At 37.2% G+C, this 19,400-nt stretch overlaps 10 protein-coding genes across 10 annotated transcripts; 7 read left to right on the top strand and 3 right to left on the bottom strand.

The window, feature by feature from the left end:
- Positions 1 to 160: 160 nt before the first annotated feature.
- Positions 161 to 2,506, top strand: GYP7 (GTPase-activating protein GYP7; the record flags this gene model as incomplete). Its single annotated transcript, XM_003675916.1, has 1 exon — positions 161 to 2,506. One exon carries the CDS (start codon positions 161 to 163, stop codon positions 2,504 to 2,506), a length of 2,346 nt encoding a protein of 781 aa, XP_003675964.1.
- A 236-nt stretch (positions 2,507 to 2,742) lies between these two features.
- On the top strand, positions 2,743 to 3,261 carry YPD1 (Ypd1p; the record flags this gene model as incomplete). Its single annotated transcript, XM_003675915.1, has 1 exon — positions 2,743 to 3,261. The coding sequence occupies one exon, from the start codon at positions 2,743 to 2,745 to the stop codon at positions 3,259 to 3,261; it is 519 nt and encodes a 172-aa protein (XP_003675963.1).
- Positions 3,262 to 3,443: 182 nt separating this feature from the next.
- On the bottom strand, positions 3,444 to 4,376 carry PHO13 (4-nitrophenylphosphatase; the record flags this gene model as incomplete). Its single annotated transcript, XM_003675914.1, has 1 exon — positions 3,444 to 4,376. The coding sequence occupies one exon, from the start codon at positions 4,374 to 4,376 to the stop codon at positions 3,444 to 3,446; it is 933 nt and encodes a 310-aa protein (XP_003675962.1).
- A 214-nt stretch (positions 4,377 to 4,590) lies between these two features.
- On the bottom strand, positions 4,591 to 5,793 carry AIM6 (Aim6p; the record flags this gene model as incomplete). The annotated part of the gene is made up of 1 exon (XM_003675913.1): positions 4,591 to 5,793. The coding sequence occupies one exon, from the start codon at positions 5,791 to 5,793 to the stop codon at positions 4,591 to 4,593; it is 1,203 nt and encodes a 400-aa protein (XP_003675961.1).
- Positions 5,794 to 6,079: 286 nt separating this feature from the next.
- GUD1 (guanine deaminase) lies at positions 6,080 to 7,510 on the top strand (the record flags this gene model as incomplete). Its single annotated transcript, XM_003675912.1, has 1 exon — positions 6,080 to 7,510. The coding sequence occupies one exon, from the start codon at positions 6,080 to 6,082 to the stop codon at positions 7,508 to 7,510; it is 1,431 nt and encodes a 476-aa protein (XP_003675960.1).
- Positions 7,511 to 7,756: 246 nt separating this feature from the next.
- Positions 7,757 to 9,565, top strand: ADY3 (Ady3p; the record flags this gene model as incomplete). Its single annotated transcript, XM_003675911.1, has 1 exon — positions 7,757 to 9,565. One exon carries the CDS (start codon positions 7,757 to 7,759, stop codon positions 9,563 to 9,565), a length of 1,809 nt encoding a protein of 602 aa, XP_003675959.1.
- Positions 9,566 to 9,797: 232 nt separating this feature from the next.
- Positions 9,798 to 12,875, bottom strand: LRG1 (GTPase-activating protein LRG1; the record flags this gene model as incomplete). The annotated part of the gene is made up of 1 exon (XM_003675910.1): positions 9,798 to 12,875. The coding sequence occupies one exon, from the start codon at positions 12,873 to 12,875 to the stop codon at positions 9,798 to 9,800; it is 3,078 nt and encodes a 1,025-aa protein (XP_003675958.1).
- Positions 12,876 to 14,331: 1,456 nt separating this feature from the next.
- Positions 14,332 to 15,129, top strand: NCAS0D00120 (uncharacterized protein; the record flags this gene model as incomplete). Its single annotated transcript, XM_003675909.1, has 1 exon — positions 14,332 to 15,129. One exon carries the CDS (start codon positions 14,332 to 14,334, stop codon positions 15,127 to 15,129), a length of 798 nt encoding a protein of 265 aa, XP_003675957.1.
- Positions 15,130 to 17,452: 2,323 nt separating this feature from the next.
- NCAS0D00110 (uncharacterized protein) lies at positions 17,453 to 18,064 on the top strand (the record flags this gene model as incomplete). The annotated part of the gene is made up of 1 exon (XM_003675908.1): positions 17,453 to 18,064. The coding sequence occupies one exon, from the start codon at positions 17,453 to 17,455 to the stop codon at positions 18,062 to 18,064; it is 612 nt and encodes a 203-aa protein (XP_003675956.1).
- A 614-nt stretch (positions 18,065 to 18,678) lies between these two features.
- NCAS0D00100 (uncharacterized protein) lies at positions 18,679 to 19,400 on the top strand (the record flags this gene model as incomplete). The annotated part of the gene is made up of 1 exon (XM_003675907.1): positions 18,679 to 19,400. A coding segment is annotated over one exon (722 nt), but the record flags the coding sequence as incomplete, so codon positions are not given.

The following is a 19,400-nucleotide window of genomic DNA, read 5'->3' as shown; positions in this document are numbered from 1 at the left end:
ATCTGTTCTCTTGTTCAACAAGTCGTTGAATGAATGATTGGTTGGTTGTTCTCTTCAATGCGCTTAGAAATAAGTATAAATAATTTCACTTAAAGGGTTCTGATAGATACAACACTGCAAAACAACTCCTGTGACAGTTCAACCAGGTAGCCCGATAATTATGGATACTTCCCATACCACTCACACAAGCAACAACATGAGTACATACATTCGATTCTGCAAGAGCAAAGTGTTTGTCCATCCTACAAGGAACGCTCAAGACAACAACGCTGGCTTCCTCCTCGTAACAACAGAAACCGATCAACCATTATATGAATCTAAAGTGGCATGGGTCCCTGAGGCTACCCTTTCTCGCAAGCAACTGGCCTTCTTAAACAAGTTGGACCTTGACCCATCAGGAGGAAAGACCGCCTCTCATAAGCATTCCCCAGAACAAGCCATCTTGCAACTATCAAGTTTCCATATACCTCTAGCATCATTATATTCCATCCAATTTAGAAACCCAAGTCCGTCCGGTTGGTGGTATGGATCGATCATCTTGAATTCCAAATCGAGAGTGGAAACGTTGCCTATTCTATTCTTTCACGACGATGTTTGTCCATCTACACTTAATAAGAAGAAAGAATTAAATAAGAATTTCGATCCATTCACCACTTCAGGTGATGTTTATTGGGGTGGTATGGACTTTAAAGATTGTGTCAGTAAATTGGTTGACTTACAAAAGACATTAGTGGATTCCACCGTTTGGTTGGTTAACCCCACTTTGGATGATCTAAGAAACTTCTCACCTCAAAAGAATACAAATGCCAAACCAAATGAGGCAGCTACGGCAACGGAAGGTTCAGAAGATACTGGGTTCCTTCCTGCCTCATTTTGGAGTAAATTGGATTCTGCGAAATGGACCATCATGTCTCAAATTGCTGAAAAGACAAACCAAACTGGTAACATGATTACTCATTTGATTAAAAAACATCCAATTGTTAAATTTGTGGAACAAAATAATGATAATCCATATGTGAGAAAAATGTTACAAAATCCTAAAGTATTGGAAGTGCAAGATGATTTTGATTCTGCAAGAATTTATTTAGCCAAATGGGCCCTTGGTGTCAAAGAAGAAGCTGATAAGTATCAACTGGATGATTCGTATAGAAGGTTGTTAATCAATGAGTTGAAGATGGAAGGTGAACAAGATGAGACCACAGAAACCAATTTTGATTTGGGTATGGATATTCAATTTAGTCAACAAGAATTAAATGTGGCTATTGAGAGAAATTTCCCATTGACAAGACCCAAATGGGATTCATTTTTCGACTCCCAAGGAAGAATTTCTATAACGGTTGCTGAAATTAAAGATTTTATCTTTCATGGTGGTGTTGATGTAAATGATTTGGAATTGAAAAGAGAAGTATGGTTATTCTTATTTAATGTGTACCCATGGGATTCATCCAAGGACGAGAGATTACAAATTTTGGAGAGTTTGCAAGAAAGTTATAGTAATTTGAAAATGGTCTCAATGAAGGCTTCATTCGGAGAAGATAATTCAGAGGAAAAGGAATATTGGGATGATCAAATATTTAGAATTGAAAAGGATGTTAAGAGAAATGATCGAAACGTGGATATTTATCAATATAACACTACTGATGGTAAACAGCCACTCTCTGAACCAACAGAACCATCTGAAGAGGGAACAGATTCCGAAATGGATGCCAATAACGAACATTGGACCATTAACAATCCACATCTATTATGCTTAAAAGATATCTTGGTCACATATAATAGTTTTAATCCCAATTTAGGCTATGTTCAAGGTATGACAGATCTCTTATCTCCAATTTATTATATTATCAGGGATGAAACTTTATCATTTTGGTGTTTTGTTAATTTTATGGAAGTTATGGAGAGAAATTTCCTAAGAGACCAATCTGGCATCCGTGACCAAATGTTGACTTTGACGGAATTATGTCAATTGATGTTGCCCAAATTAAGTGATCATTTAAAGAAATGTGATTCCTCGAATTTGTTTTTCTGTTTTAGAATGTTATTAGTTTGGTTCAAGAGAGAATTTATCTTCCAAGACGTGTGCTCCATTTGGGAAATCTTTATGACCAATTTTTATTCCTCTCAATTTCAATTGTTCTTTATGTTAGCAATGTTGCAAAAGAATAGCCAACCCATAATTAATAACTTGACACAATTTGATCAAGTGTTGAAGTACTTCAATGATTTGCACGATACGATGAATTGGAAGGACCTCATGATTAGGGCGGAATTGCTTTTCATAAAGTTTAAGAAAATAATGGCCATTACCGAACGTCAAATGAACAATATACCAACAAGGAGGAAAGTGGTGACATCTGGATTGGAAGTACATCAAGAGAATGAAGACGAATCAGAGTCTACTAAACAGTCTATGCTGCCTAGTGACAGTAAGTATTTGAAATTGCTACTAAGCAAGGAGCCAATTCGCCAACGTGAAGAACCCAGAACCAAGCATTCCATCCGATAAGTACAAGTTTATATTCTTTTATTCCATAGTTTAACGTATATATTCATTTAAAAGGAATATAATGGAATTTCCTTTTGAGTTGTTCTGCGGGTAATGGAAATCGATGTTGTTAATTCAAATTCTGATCTGATTTGATCTTCATCATTCTTAACTATTGGATGTCTTTTGAACCGAAGAAGAAGTAAAGATTATACTGGAAGCATTGAACCAAGCAAGAGATAGCACAAGAAATTGATATGTCATTATCTATTCCATCCGCAGTGATTAATTGGGATATACTGAACGAAATCATTTCCATGGATGAAGATGAACCATCGTTCTCAAAGGAATTAATCATCCAATATATTGATCAAGTGGACACGACGTTTGCTGAGATGGAACATCATTTACATACTACCAAGGATTTGAGCCAATTGGACAGTCTGGGCCATTTCTTAAAGGGTTCCTCTGCCGCACTTGGGTTACAAAGAATTGCATGGGTTTGTGAAAGGATCCAAAACTTGGGTAGAAAGGCAGAAAATACGTTTCCTGATCAAACTGATATATTAAATACTTTACCTAAGGGTGTTTCCCTTACTGAAGAAGAGTTAAAGAAATGTAATGGCGATGATAATGACGAGGTTACCTCTCAGGATGTCGAGGATGGAGAAAACACAATATATATAGCATTAATCTCTAAAGCTTTGAGACAGGCACGGTTGGAATTTAGATTAGCAAGAAATGCATTGTCTGAATACTACAAGACGGAGTTGTAACCTCTCATATTTGACCTTTGCAAAAATTTCAAGACGGTAGTAACAATATAACTTTCAAATAATATCTATAAAAATTATAATAAAAAATTAATAATTAAAATATAAGGAAGGAGAGGGAGGGTCATAAAAAAATTTGTATATAAAACTAGTCGTATATTACATCATCATTATTACTATCTCATTTAATGAGTATATTCGTAAATGTCACCAAGTTTTTCAATATAATACTTTGGATTTGGATGTTCATCAGAAGCTTCTAAAGCTCTTTCCTCTGTTTCAATACCACTTAAGACCAAGAGTGTACCACCCAGCTTACCTTCCACACCAAATCTCATATCAGTATTTAATCTATCACCAACCATACAACATTTAGATCTGTCCAATTTCTTAGCAGAAATAATAGTATTCAACATATTCATATTTGGCTTACCACAATAAGATGGTCTTCTACCAGAGGAGAACGCAATCGACTCCACCATAGATCCAGCCCCAGGAAAAGTAAAACCCTTTTGAGGGAAAGTAGAATCCACGTTTGTCCCTACAAAATGAACAGTATCTTTCTTTTGAAGGTATTGCAATGTAATAGCCAATCTATGATAGTTAATTTTATTATCCAACCCAGCAATGACACATTTCACGTTTTCATCAAGACCATTAGCCAGGAAGGGAGAGGTGGAAGCGTTAAATGGTGTATCTAATCTTGGATCAGTACCACCGAGGGATTCGAACCCCATTAAACTTAATTCTTCACTAATACCACTTTCACCAAAGATCCAAATTTTATCCTTTCCAGGTTGCAATTTCAAGAAATCGCGAACATAGACAGCAGATGCATAACCAGAGGTAAAGATTTGATCTTCAGTGACTGTGATACCAAATCCGGCAAATTTCTTGGTGTATGCAGCACGAGATTTGGTCGAATTATTAGTTACAAAAACACATTGCTTCCCCATTTCTGTCAATTGGCTTAAAATTTCCTTTGTATGTGGTAAAAGGTGAGTACCTAGCCATAAGACACCATCACAGTCGAACAAAAAGGTATCGTATTTGTTCAAGAACTCTTCCGAAAGTTCCTCGTTGGTAATCTTGATGGGGTCCATTACAGTAGCAGTCATATCTAAGTAGAGTGGTTGGTGAGCTCAAACAAGTCGCAGAGAAACGGTACACACATTTTCCAAGTATGTTCGTTAAATATGTCAAATATTTATTTATTCAATGTCGAAAAATTTAATACCGCAGCGGAGAAAACAACGGCGGAGTTAGCCAAAGTGTGTCACATGAGCAAATAACGAATATAAATATATATCTGTATACATATACTTGAATAAACTAGAAACTATATATATCAGACAGATTGTCCAGGTTGATAAAATCCGACTGTGCCTCCCATTGTAATCTCAGCAAATCCATGGAGAAATCCTTAGGCCAAGTGGGTGCCCCCCAAATTCTTGTCTTTACGTTATGTGAGTGACAATCGGTGACAACCTTTCTGAAACAAGAACTAACACGTTCCTTATCTGTTTCAGCCACTGGCAAGTTGCATGATCTTAGAACTTGATGATAAGAGGATGACGCTGTGATGGAGGTGCTGTTGTCAATTACAGAGGATGAAAGATCGTGCATCAAGGCATCTAGAAACACATATCGCTTCGCATCTTTGAAATAGCCTCTCTTGTCCTGGCCTCCATCTAACACTCCTAAATCTTTAGGATAATTTCCTGTTAAGATAACAGTCACTTGGTTCCAAACAATCTTGTCTTGTTCTAGATCATAATATGTCAGATACTCCTTTTCCCTTAAGCCCTGTAAGTATTTTTCCATAAGAAGTCTATAAGTTAACTTATTGTAGTCAGATTTAAAATCAATGTAGAAAAATAGTGTTTGCTCTGGAGCATCAAAAAATATCCCATTCTTCTTTCCGTTACCATCATGCTCAACATTAACCTCATTCAACATGTTCAATAAAGGGGCTGTATATAAAGATTCTAAATTCAGATATTCATGGTCCAAATAATTATCATTATGACCTACTGCCAAAGAATATTCTTGCGAATTATCCAACTCCCCATATTTTTTTCCTTTTTGCGGTATTCTAATATTCCAAACATCAGCCTCTACACTAACAGCACCATGAGCAATAGCGTCGAAAAGTGGCAACTGTCTCCAATAGTCATTATGAGAATGAACAGGAACGGGGGTAACATCTTTAGTTAATATCGCAACGACAGATTTTGTCCTTACAAGAGACCCCTTTTGGGATTTGACAAACATAAAATCGTTGAAGCAATCATGAATTGCAGACACTCGTATAGGGTGTCCCAAATAAGATGTGATGCTGGGACGATCCTTCTTCACGAGGTCTAAAGTGATTGATTCAAAATAATCAAGGAATTCAGTGCCTGTGATACCAACGTTTCTGAATCTTCTTTCTTTCAAAATGGTAGTTTTCATGAATGCGTCCACTATGTAAGAAAGGCTAATAAAAAATATTCCAGCTGCAACCATAGACAGTACCGTTCCTACTAAAACCATTTTTATATTGTTCTCTTTGATGTACCGAATGTGATATTGTTCTCATTGGTATTGAATGATAAGGGATCATTAAATTTCCTCTTTTGACTCCAATCCGCATCTTTGTTCGAGAAATTCCGGATAAGGAACATACATTGGATAGAAGCTTAACTTTATTCTGATACTGATAACAAAAGAGGAGATATATATATATAAGGATCGTAATTTACTCCTATGGCTCCAATCTACAAGATTTTGTTAATTTTAATCTTCTAGCCACAATTGATGAATTGTTTGGAAGAACGTTATGGTTACATTTCAAGAGGAGAAGAAACCCAAGTGTGTCGTATTTTATGGCACATTCATTGATACACCAGTTCTTGGTGAATATAGAATACGAGAAAACACTGCTATCGGTGTTCAGGATGGAATGATATTATTTATTGAAGAGGAATGTGTGGATCCTTTGAATGTTAGATCCTTATATGAACCATGGGAAGATTTTGAAATCGATGTAATTGATTTTAATACTGATTTGAAATTTTTCTTCCCCGGATTTATTGACACTCATGTTCATTGTTCTCAGTATCCTAATGTGGGTCTGTTTGGGAACTCCACTTTACTAGAATGGCTGGAAAAGTATACTTTCCCTATGGAGGCCAGGTTGGATGATCTGAAAATTGCTTTAAAAGTATATTCAAAAGTGATTCAAAGATCAATTGCAAATGGGACAACAATGGCATCGTATTACACTACAATTTCTCCCTCTTCTACCAAATTAATGGCTACATTATGTTCTCAATTCGGCCAAAGAGCCCTTATTGGAAAAGTCTGTATGGATTCACATTCACCTGATTATTATACTGAAACCACTACTCAAAGTATAGCATCCACACGTGAGGTAATCGATTTCTTGGAAGAAGAACTATTAGATAAAAAGATTAGACCGGTTATCACCCCAAGATTTGCACCTAGCTGCTCCAGGAAATTATTGAAGAATTTATCTCAATTAGCTAATGAAAAGGGCGGATTGCATATTCAAACTCATTTATCTGAGAATGAAAACGAAATTAAATGGGTTAAAACCTTGTTCCCTGAATGTGAAAGTTACACGGCTGTGTATGGCGAATATGGATTGTTAACTGATAAGACTGTCTTAGCACATTGCGTGCATCTGTCCGATCAAGAAGCAAATATGATTAAAGATACAAAGGCTGGAGTGTCGCATTGTCCAATTTCAAATTCATGTTTAAGCTCTGGAGAATGTAGAGTCAGATGGTTACTAGATCAAAATATTAAGGTAGGATTAGGAACAGATATATCTGCCGGATTTTCTCCTAGTATTTTGAACACATCTCGTAGTGCACATTTAGTATCCAGACATTTAGCTATGAAGATAAAAGGATCAAATAAGGAACATGTCAAACTAAGTGTCCCTGAATGCCTGTATCTAGCGACAGTTGGGGGTGCTCGAGTTCTAAGTATGGATTCAGAGATTTCCCTATTTGAAGTAGGCAAACAATTTGATTCACAATTAATTGATTTAAATAGTCCAAATTCCCCAATAGATGTCTTTGATTGGCAATACCAGATGAATAACCAAGCAGAAGATACCTTATATAAGAAGTTACCTCAACCACATTATCCCGATCTATTGGCAAAATGGTTCTTTAATGGAGATGATAGAAACACAGTACAAGTTTGGATAGCAGGTAAACTAGTTCACTCAATCATGTAGCAGAAAATGAACAATGGTTTTAAGTACCATTGCTACCCGATATATAGTTATGTGTATTTGATCCATATCTCCTATAAAAAAAATATTATATTCTTTTGCAAGGTTGTATGACATTTTGCGCGTCTGTAATTTTTTGTGTTCAAAATCATGTTACACTCTCACTCATAAACACCAACTATCGGACTTGAATGACAAGTCAAATGTGTTAAGAAAAAGCTTGACAAACACATTAAAAAAGATTTTATTATGTTTCCATCCTGTAATCTAAAAGTTCCCATTAGTTGGCAAAAATATGAACTTAATAACACCTCTCTGGAGTTAACTACTGGTAGGTATAAAAGAGATTGGAAAAAAATTATTAATAAAGCTATTTCCTCAATAAACAGAGAAGTATCACCATCAGAAAAGCCTAACAATGATCAACTTTTAAAAACCCAAAAAACAGGTTCTGTCTCCAGCGATATCAAAAAAAAAACAGATGGGTGCAACAAGAAAATTTCTGATAACTTAAAGAATCAAGGAGAGCCTAGACCATCCCCTTGCAACGATACCAAAATTAGTAACAATTTAGGAAAAACGACAACAAGACCAGAATACTTTTATGAAGAGCGAGAAGCAGTAGAATTAGGGGATGGTTTTGTCGAAAAGAGAGTGAATGACATTGAAAATTTAAGCCTTTGTTTAGATCATGTTGGAATTACGAATACCCAATTCATAAGTGAAATGACTTTAGACATGGAACCAAATTCAAAACATTTGACTCACCAATGTGATATATCTAAACAACTGTACGAAGAACAAGTTGCCAATTTGAGGAATGAACTGGATAATTTGAATTCCTCACACAAAGCAAATATATCCCTTTTAGAGCAACAACAGCAAAAGCAACTTGCCTCCATGAGAGATGACTTGAAGGAACAATACGAAAAACGAATAAAACAATTATCATTGGAAATGAAGACTGAAAAAACAAAACAATTACAAGAAAAACACCAGGAAATTGTCAAGAGAAATCAAAATTTGGAAACGCAAATTAGGAGTTTAACATTATTCGACAAAAATATTGGAGATATTGTGCTTCAAGGAATGAAAACCAAAGTGTTTGATTTGAGTTCTTCCTTTAAAAAAATATATGATATTCCTCAATTTTACACCGCTGAACTGGATGAAATGGCAAAATCATTATCTGCAGAATCCAACCAACTAAAAACCGAGAATACAAATCTAAAGAAACAAATTGAACAGTTCCAAAATCAGGAAAAATTCTTAAAAAAAGATTTTGTGGACAATATTCAAAGCAAAGATCTCAAAATACAAGAGCTGGAATTGGCAAATAAAAATTTGGTAGAAGAAAAAAATCGATTTATAGCAGAAAACAATAAACTTTCAATTGAAAACAATGAGTTGAGAGAAAAGCTCGAGGGATTACGAAGTCAATCGCATGAAATATGGGAATCTAAATTTATTTCTTTATCTACAAAGGTATCGTCATTATCCCAACAAAAGACTTATTTGGAGGAATCCAATCTTAAGAAGGTGAGAGAAATAAGTAGACTCAATGAATCTTTGGTAGGCATGGAGAAGACAATTAAGGAATTAAAAGAAAATACCCAATTTTTGAACATTACGAACAAGAACTTAAAAAAGAAAATGGGCGATGCTACCGAAATGATAACATTCTCAAACACTTGCAAAGTCCGGTTAGATATTACTAAAGATATGTATGAGCGGTTGATGGTTGATGATGTCGAAAAGATGAATTTGGTTGAATTACAAAACATCATCAAAAATTTAATATTACTTTTTGAGATTCCATTGAACAAATTGACCAAAAGACTACCTTTAATGGTAATAGTTTTCATGTATGAAAAACCTCTATTTTCCTATTTTGTAAACAGACTATTTTACCAAATCAAGAATGAGCAATTGGATTTGAAACATTTCACAGATGACACTTACCGGCAATATTTAGAGGGAAATTCAATCAAGAATTTGAACCACCCTTTAAAAGATGTTCTAGAAGAGTTATTTCAATATATAGTTACCAAATTATGAGTATTTAATTTAGTTTATCCCCAATTGGCAACCTAGCAAAAATATAATAAAGATCCAATTCTATATATCGAACGTGATACTTTTTTTTAAAAGAATAGAGTTTAATTAAATAATTTATTAAAATAATGTTACAAAACTATTATATAGATTAATGTCCTTGGATTTGATCCAATTAGAAATACAAGTATGAAAAAAGAGAAAAGCTGTTGCTTGAATAGAAGCTTTCTTAAAGCTAGCTTTGCGTTTTACTCTTGGTAACTGCCGATGTTGAATTAGTCACTAGCGTTGGTTGTTGGATATTAAATTCAGAGAAGTCAATTTGTTGTTTATCTATCTTTTCTCCAATTATTTTTTGGATAGAAGGATAATCACTCAGATTCATTTTTTGGACTGTATCTAAAAGAGAAATCAAAAACTTGGGTACCATAGCCATATCTTCATTATTAACAATTAAAAAATCAATTACTTCTATGGCAAGAAAGTAATCTTCACCTTCATTTTGGGCAAAATCTTTCCCATAAGCAGCCTGTGTATTAGTTCTTGAGTGATTGTATAATATGTTCGGAGCAATCACTGTCGAAAGATTATGAATATCCATTTTTGAGCCCATTTCATTTTCAATATGCGAAAACGAAGATGTCCAATGTAAAAAGGACAGTAGAACCTCTATGGTGTTTCTGTTGTAAACGGGCAATAAAGCATAGATTAAATGGAAAAGTTTTTGCTTCTCAATATCAGAATCCTCCTTTGTTGCTTCAATAAATAATGGATATAGTGGTGTTGTTAATAAGGGCTCCGGAAGTTCTCTTAAAAATTTCTTAAGAAGAGCGGAAAGTTGAATGGCATTCTCTTTTGATAAATCTGGTGTTTTCGGTGCATTTTCGTCAAAGCTACTACTCAATTCTTTCAGCCTTCTAATATTACCATTTTTCCGGAAAATACCTTCTACTGACATATCCTTATTCCGCAAAGAAGATATTAATTCATGAACAATGATTGGGATTTGAACTTTGGTAGGGCTCACTCCCAAATTTGAAGATACCCCATACCGTTCGGTAAGAGAATTTAATGAAGTACTGAAGACTTTGTTCTCGACAACCTTCTTCGGATCCCCTGACATCATGACCTTCATTTTGGACCAAAAATTTGTTTGTTCTACTGGTTTTATGTTTTTCATTCTTGCTGGAAGTAATGTCGTTCCTGGAATACCAATTGTATTAAGCTTTGATTCATTTTGGAGAATTGCTAAACTTATCATCTGGATCAAGTAAAGGTCCTGTTCCCCCAGCTCTGCATAATACACTCCACTTTTATTTATATTCTTGTCAATTATTTCATCGTCATTCTCTTTAAGCTTTTTGAAATGTGCGAAAGCATTAGGACGTAATTCTCTAGCTTGCTCAGTTGCTACAATACGCGAAATATCATCCAAAGTCAAGGATCTTGTGTTATTGAAAACATTTTCATGTATGTTAGACTCACCCGAAAGTGGCTCATCATTTTTTACAAGTAAACTTTTAGGGTTATTTGGTTGCACAACATTTGTACCCTCTGTATCAATTTCAGAGGTTTCCAGGACCATCGATCGCCTTGCTTGTTGTTTATTATGTGCTAATTTTACACTTTCTTTCCTTGATTTCAGTCTTTTTATGTCGTTCAATGTTCTAATATATGTTTGCTGCATTGAAACATTCTCCTGGAAATGGTCCATGCGATTCCTATTAATTTGATTTTTCATTTGAATTTGCATCATAGCTTTTGATCTCACTAGTGCAATCTTTAGTAAGAAGATTAACTGTTGTAGTTCAGTTACAAATGTAAAACCTGGAAGTGAGTTAGGATCACCTATTGAACAATTTCCACAAAGAACTTTACCTGTCTCCTTGTTGTAAGTTGTCTCATCGAGGTCTTGACGTGAAATTTGAGCTTTACAATTGGAACAAACAAGGCAATTTAGATGCCACCTTTTTCCATTAAACTGCACACACTCTTTTTGAATATATTTACCACAGGAGGAACAGCTATCGGTTGCTGTGACTGAAACATGAATATAAGAAAATGGTTGAGTTTTAATTAATTCATTTTTCTCTATTTCTTTAAGAAATTTAACCAATGCTGTCACTGAATGATTTTCTCTATTAATTTCGAATGCAGTATAAAGCGCGTATCTTGTCAGTAATTTAAGAAAGTGTGCCAATCCTGTGATAACAGACATAAACGATGATAACGATACATCTTTCGTTTGCGATTCTGCGCTTAGTTTTCTCAATAACTGCAGATATATCATAATCTTTGTGGAAAGATTTCGCGGGAATTTTGAGTATTTTGACTTTAATGTCCTTAGACGTGTTGCTGGAATACTCTCAGCTGAAGGATTATCATTTTGTGATTTGTCTTCTATGAAAGATGAAGAAGACGGAATAGAGACTTCTTCTAAAGAATCAATTGCTTTGAAAAGACAGCCAACCTTCAATACAAATAATGCTGTTGCTTCAATTCCCTTCATCTGATCATGACTTGTCAAATATTGCAACATATCAGATATACATGCTGCCTGTTCCTCTTCAAATCGATATAAAGTTGACCAAGTTTTGGTTAAGAGAAAAGTAAATGCCTGCATTTGCTTTTCCATATTGTTATTTGTTTGAATAGTTTTATCATCTTTGATAGATTTGTTGTATTCAAGTTGCGGAAGTGGCGATAAACCTAGAGTTTCTGGAGATAAATCCACATGCCAATATTTGTGGATACCATAACATTCGGGATGCCAACAATGAACGTCATTTCCCTCTGGAAATTCAATGTATTGATCAGATATCGGGTATTGGCAACCTTTGCATCTTTTGGAAAAATATTTTAGGAAATGATACTTACAGTACAATTGATCTTCAAACATAAAGCATTTCTTTACACCACATGGTTCTTTGCAAATAGTACAGGCAAAATGCTCTTCGTCATATCTATTACCAAAGGCAGTATAATATAGTCCTCTTAAGGGTTTATCACAAACATGACATAGTAGATCATTTCGTTTAAAGTAGTCGTATTGACATAGTAAAATTGTCTTTTTAGTTTTTTGGTCTTCAAATGGGAAGTATTTGGGTTTTAATATTACAGAACAGTCTTGGCATGTAAAACATTCTTCATGGTAGTAATTACCTAAAGCCTTCAATGCAGATGGTTTCTCTTTACTGTTATTCGCTGCAATTGGTTTGTGACAACGAAAGCATATTCTTTCGAGCTCTTTCGGAGATGCCAGAAGATTTGGAAATTCTTGTAAATGCCCATTATTTGAAGTAATTGCCTGCATAGCAGACTTTTAATTAAGTGTTTTTTTAAAGTTGGTACCAATCACAGAATGAGAAGTTGAATGGAAGTGAATTATTCTTATAGCAGGGCGTTTATTTGTTTGGGAAACTCTTATCTCTCGAGATGGAGCATATAACAGATTCCTACTAACAGACGGTATAATTGTGTAGAAATTTAGAAGCGAATGGATGGCAAATTTCCGACTTTTATTGTGAATTGAGTCGTTGGACACTGTTCTTGTTTGTGGAATGTTTCAGATGTGATAATTTACAGTTTGTCTCTATATAGGATAAACAAGACACGCCGCGTAAACATTATCGTCGTTAACGGCACTACAGAAGCGACTGAAGGATTTACACAATTGGTTACATCTATTGGCTAAGTATGGTACTTATGACTACTGGAAAATCCTCATGGATCATGAATTTCTGTTGCCACCGTGTCACTGCTGGCGATTTGGCCGAGGAAAGGTTGTGTGTGTCGCGTTTTAATGTTACAGTCGATGTTCATATAAATAATACAGAGATATTGCTTCGGACATGATGATGATCAGATAATATCTCCACGTCGTTATTACTTGTTCAAGAGCTGTGTGCCGAGTTTTAATGGATTAATATTTCTGGTTTTTTCAATTCAAATGAAAGACATTCTGTGAACAGTGAAGGGTGACACTTTTATGATAAAACCATAAACCGTTAATTCTATTATTCAACAATAGAAACATCTTATATATGCCTTGAAATGAGAGTTTAAGCTTGATCAGATTGGAGAATGCGATGGACCATATTTAAGGTTCGCAGTAGTAAATTCTGGCATAGTCATATATGATCTGGAAATACTTGAAGCATTAAAGTCTCTGTTATTAAATGCTGTTTCGTGAATGCGTGGATAGTGTCAAGTTTTAGAAACTCGCTATATGTACTACCTAATGCCTTAAGGTTCTTGGTCAATTTGACTATTTCATCAGTACAACTTAAGACAACGTGCAACTTTACCTTATTTACGGTATTTTGACTTGAATTACCATATACCGTACAATATAACTGTAGTAACTGTAAGACTTGGTCACTATATGTCTTTCATTTAGTGAATATTTGGTCCACTTCCAATGAAATTAGATGAATCTTAGATGATAAATCGTTGATCTTTGCATCATGTCCAATTACTGTCTCTAGTGTTGTGACTCTCTTATCTATAAAATCCAGGGTCAATTGCAAACCTGTTTTTCTCATAATATATATAACGAACGCTGGTGGTATAGAAGTAAATCAGTAAGATTATTCTGTAATGGACATGAAAGGTTAATATTGAGGCATATTTTCTTCAAGGGCGTAATACCGAAATTAACTTACCTCCAATAATAATATTCCAAGGAACAATCACCAATTGCCTCACTACCGTTGAGTTTATGGGAGCCAACAACATAAGCAAGAGTATATGGAGTTGCAAGACATATTATGGATTCCAGAGTTGCTCATCTAGATTCACGTTCTCTTGATGATGAATTACGCAAGACATTCTGGAAGCAGCTTCAATCTGTGTTTCCTGATAGCAGATTCGAGGATGAATTGAAAGTAGTGTTAGATACTTTAATCTTTGTATGTGCTTCCAAGTATATTCCAATGAATGGTTCCACTTCCACATACGGGTCAAGGTTAAGTGGTACACTGTTTAAGGCTAGAAGAAGAACGTTATACCTGATAACAATACTGTCTGGATATGCAAGAAAGAAACTTTCTCATCTTTTATTTTCCACCAACGGCCATGCATTGAGCCAGAAATGCTATAGAGTTCTTAAAATTCTTTATGATCTCTTTGATTTCTATAATATTTCCCTATTTCTTTCGTCACCACAAGGGACAGGGAAGAAGTATCTTTCGCCACTGCATCGAATTCTGAATGTAAAATCAGTTAGTGATATTACAAATCCGTCGACATATTATCAAGAGACAGCGATGGGGGCAACAGAATATCAAAATAGACAACTATTGTGGAATGCAATTCTTGAACTATTCAACAATACATTATTAACGAGTAGCAGATTTTACTTGACTAACGGCTCCAAAAAAAAAAAGGTTGTGAGATCAGGTAATAAAGAGGTATGTCATAAATGCCAGAATTTTCCTTGTAATCCATACCTAATATCATGTTGTTATAATTACTACTGTTACATATGTTCGCTCAAGGTTTTAAAAAGAGGAGAATGTCCAGTATGCAAGGAAAGCTATAATCTGAAATTTACACCTTCATATTAATTCTGCCAGTTAATTCTGCCAGTTACTTTTCATAGTGATTATTAACAATCTGCATGACCATTTTCAAGACTATTACCGCTTCATGTCCCATGTACATACACTAAGAATACTTTTAGGAAAGTCTATACCAACTGACAAACACAACGCTTGGTAATTATGAGTACATTTGATAAATTGCCAAGTTTAGTTAGAATATGCAAGTCTGATTGTCATATCGTTTGCAATTTTTGCATGGAATCAAGAATTCCCATCCTAAATGATTTTGGGAAATAGTATTAGTTCTCCTTATTGTGAATTGGTTTTTTTCCTGATAATGGTCAATACCAGATATAAAGCTGAATCGATCAGTAGAATGGAATTTGTGAGTTTGTTACGTTCGATAGTTTCTCTTGTCTGCAGTTTTATTATGTTCCATTTTTGTTCCATTACATGAATTAAGAGTTTCTTTCCCTCAATCATGTCGATGGGAAACTACCCAAAGAACTGAAAAGGATAGTTTATGATATGTTTCTTGGATCATTGCGTGGAATCTTTTTTATAATCCAGCTTCGATGATATTACTGACCTTTTTGAAGTCTAAAAATGCGCATTAATAATGAAAAGGATTAAAAATAGAATAACTTCTTTTCTTCATTATAATTTCATTTAGTTCGGTGTACTTAAGTACAAGCTCTTGTTAGAAATCTATAAGTTGTGAGTTAGCGTTACTTCTATTAAAAACTACGTGTCTTGTCTAGCCTGTACCCGCACGAAAATAATTGTACTGATCCTATAACCCATGCATGCCTGGGGTTATCACACGATGTCCAAAGCAGTTGTAATTCTTAGGCCCAATGCAGTTGTCAGTTATTTCATTCTTTTTCACCAAACAAACGGTGATATATAATATTTCTCTCTGACGTAGTTAAAATGTGCTTTTATCGATATTTTTCAGATGCACCATAGTAACTATTCGAGTGGTATGTGCTGAAAGATAAGTTGATTTAATTAAAGTATGAGCAATAGAAGAAGCTCAAGGAATAGCAGTATCTTCAAGTATAATGGATGTCATCAAATGTCAAACGTAGTATAGGAGTATCTGAAAAGTGAAGTGAGAATCTAATTTATGTCTGAGCTAATAGTAATTCCAAATTCTATATGGATATATTTGGATACTGAAGTAAATGCTTGAATCATAAAATAAGTAATCGGTTGTGAAAAGTTATCTTGAGTTTTCAGTACATAATACTAAAGCCTAATGAAATAGTGCCAGATAATCGTAATATGGCTCCCGTCAGTTTTCTATTATGTCCCCAATGTAAATTACTAAATATGTGGCTATTGATAAAAGTTGCTTCTATTCTAGTTCTGGGTGTGGTTGGTATCGCAATTTGGTATGATCCAGAGTCTGGGGCAAATTCTCATCTGTCTCAATGTATTTTTGAAATCATTTTTATGGGAAGGTACAATTTCTGTTCTGATTTTCAGATTGAATTTAATATGTTTACGTGGTGAATTTTCAACTCCAGTAGCTTGAATAAAACGCTGATTTCTGCTTGACGACATTAACATTTAACATCAAAGAAAATATTTCCCTCAATGCAGATGTGGTTGATAAATTGTTATGTTAAAATTGAAATCGGGAAATAAGGAATAGCTGTTGAAAATAGAGTAGCAATAACCATGGAACAGATTTCCATTATCAGCAAGAACTGTCTTGGATTCTTGTCTCACCATTATGATAGCTCGAGCAAAAAAAGGATTGGACGCCCGGCCGAAAAACCACATCCCTGAGGTGCGCCTCGCTGATAGGTGAAAACACTCGACTGACTTCGGCCGCCGTATGGGCACTCCCCCGCGAACTTTTCTGAGAAACAGCAGGTGGTCGGGCGCCTCGGAGGGAGTGGGAAAAAACATCCACCACTCGGATTTTCAAGTCTGGAGTCGGCCTGTGCGGCGGAGGTGACTTGGGCGACGGTAGGTAGACGGAAACCCAGCACCCACAGCCAGTGGTTAAGTAGCGCAGGGACGGTCGAAGTAAAGAAGGTAGTGTGTATATGTTTAGATAGCGTGTATAAGAGTGTACGTTTGTAGTTTAAGGTCAGTTGGAGTGCTAGTTGTCGAGATATGGTCGGTGTCACAGTGTATTTCTAGTCTTACACAGCTGTCAACCTTGCACAGGAGCCTGGCTCACTCAGTTTTGAATATTCAAGCACGAAAAGCATATTACCTTCCTTTTTCATGCATGTCGTAACTGCACCAACGCGTCAGCTCGTGTTCTTTCCTCTTTGGGCCGTGGCCGCGTTCCCCTGTGGACGTGTTTGGCGTTGTTTTTTCTCTGGCGATGGCGTCCGCTTTTCTGGGACAAACGAAGAAAAACAGAATATATAACTGGGCCAAATTTCATTCCCTTAAACCACACTCTCTCCCCTTCCCATCCCACCAAACAACCATTCGCAAATCCACCACCACCATGTTTTACATTTCAGATAACGTCAGCGTTGTCGATGGATTTGTCGTGTTAACTATTGAAAGGAGGGTGCTTCTGTCCGCAAGGTTGTCAAGAAGTTCCACCCCAAGAGCAAGCTGTTCCTGCTGGAGGAGCGCACCAAGCTGGCCAACTACGCCCTGGTGGACCTGGACGAGTACCACACCGCCTTCCCGGCTCCGACCCTTGTCCCCCGTCCCCACGCTCCCAGCTCTTCTCCGTCTGCACCACCTCCAAGAGCTCTTCTACACCACCCAGACGGCTTCCGCATCGTCAACAGCAAGACCCCAGACAGACACAGACGCTGCTCCCAGGAGTACACCGTCATCCCCGTGGTCTACAAGGACAAGCCCACCAAGTACCTCTATCTCAGGGACGAGACCCACTCCACGCAGTACCTGCTCGCCGACGTCACGGTCGACAGGGACATTGTGCACTCCAAGGACTCGTCCTTCTTCGAACAGGTAGATGAATGTGGGTGAGATCGTGTTCACCCGAGAACCGATCCTGTCCGTCTTGGCCGGCTTCCAGCAGTACAAGGCCCAGTTTGCAGAGGACATCTACTCCTACTTCTCCACCATCTACTCCGAGGTCAGGTCCAGGTACCACCGCCGTCCGTACCTGTCCTCGTTCCACCGTCCAGGCTACGGGGAGACCTTCCCCAAGGACCTGCAGATCCCCACCATCCAGAAGTACAGCTCCATGGGGTCTGCCTTTCTGTTTCTGGCGGAGGTGTTCCCACAACTCTCCTTTGCCGAGGACTTTACCTGCGAACATGAACAGAGTCCGCCCAAGTCCATTGATGCCATCGCCTCGTGGTTCACTTTCAAGCTGCTACCGGGCTCTGACAACGAACTGTGGTACCTTTTGGTGCGCATCTGCTGCTACAACTGGCAGGACACCTCCGTGGCGTACCCAGCTCTCCACACCTTGAACTCCTTTCGCCAGCTGGTCGACTCTATCGGCCCTGGCCACCTACTCTGTTCTCTACCGGTTCTCCATGCTGGGCCATCCCCGGTGACTCTACTGCCGATGAGATCTTCTTCACCAAGAAGAGTGAGCCATGGACCTGGACCAACGTCATGTACCACAAGCTGACCGTGGCGTACCAGAACTACACCAAGTTCAACGTCAGGGTGTGCAAGCCAGACGCCGTGCTTATCTCAGGCAAGAAGTTCTCCCGATCCTACATCAGGGAGTTCTACGCCAACGTCAAGGAGCGTTTCGAGTCCAACCTCTCTGACCTGCGTCAGTATTTCGACAAGGTCTTGTCTGTGCAGGCTGTTGCCGATGCCACGCTGAACTCTCCCACTGCCATCGATGTTGCTGAGAATAGAATCAAAACCAAGAATTCGCTGTTGCTGTTGATCAACGAGACGGCTCTGGCCAATGTTGTTCCTGATTTCAAGCCCAATGTCACCATCGATTCACAGGAGGTCGCCAGGTTAGTCGCTGATATGGGAGTGTGTGTCATGTGGATGATCTACTTTTCTGCCACCGGGCCCTACAGGTTTCCTGATATACTGATACTGAAGTATGCTGGTAACCAACGTAACCTGTTTGTGGACCCTGAGTCTCGCTGCCTGGACATCATTACTGAGTATTCCAAAAACAGAGAGGGCAATCCAATGTGCAAGACCCTGGACAAGGTCACCTCAGACCACCTTTTCTACTACATCATAGTTGCACGTAACATGCTGAAGCACGCCGTGGGGACCGAGTATGCTGATATGAAACGGGACCTGTTCAACGAGACCAACGGTGCTGCTGAGGAGTCGTTGCTCAACGGCTACCTGGCTAGGTC

Source organism: Naumovozyma castellii, chromosome 4 (genome assembly GCF_000237345.1).
Source record: "Naumovozyma castellii chromosome 4, complete genome".
Taxonomy (NCBI): domain Eukaryota; kingdom Fungi; phylum Ascomycota; class Saccharomycetes; order Saccharomycetales; family Saccharomycetaceae; genus Naumovozyma; species Naumovozyma castellii.
This window is presented reverse-complemented; position numbering and strand designations above follow the sequence as displayed.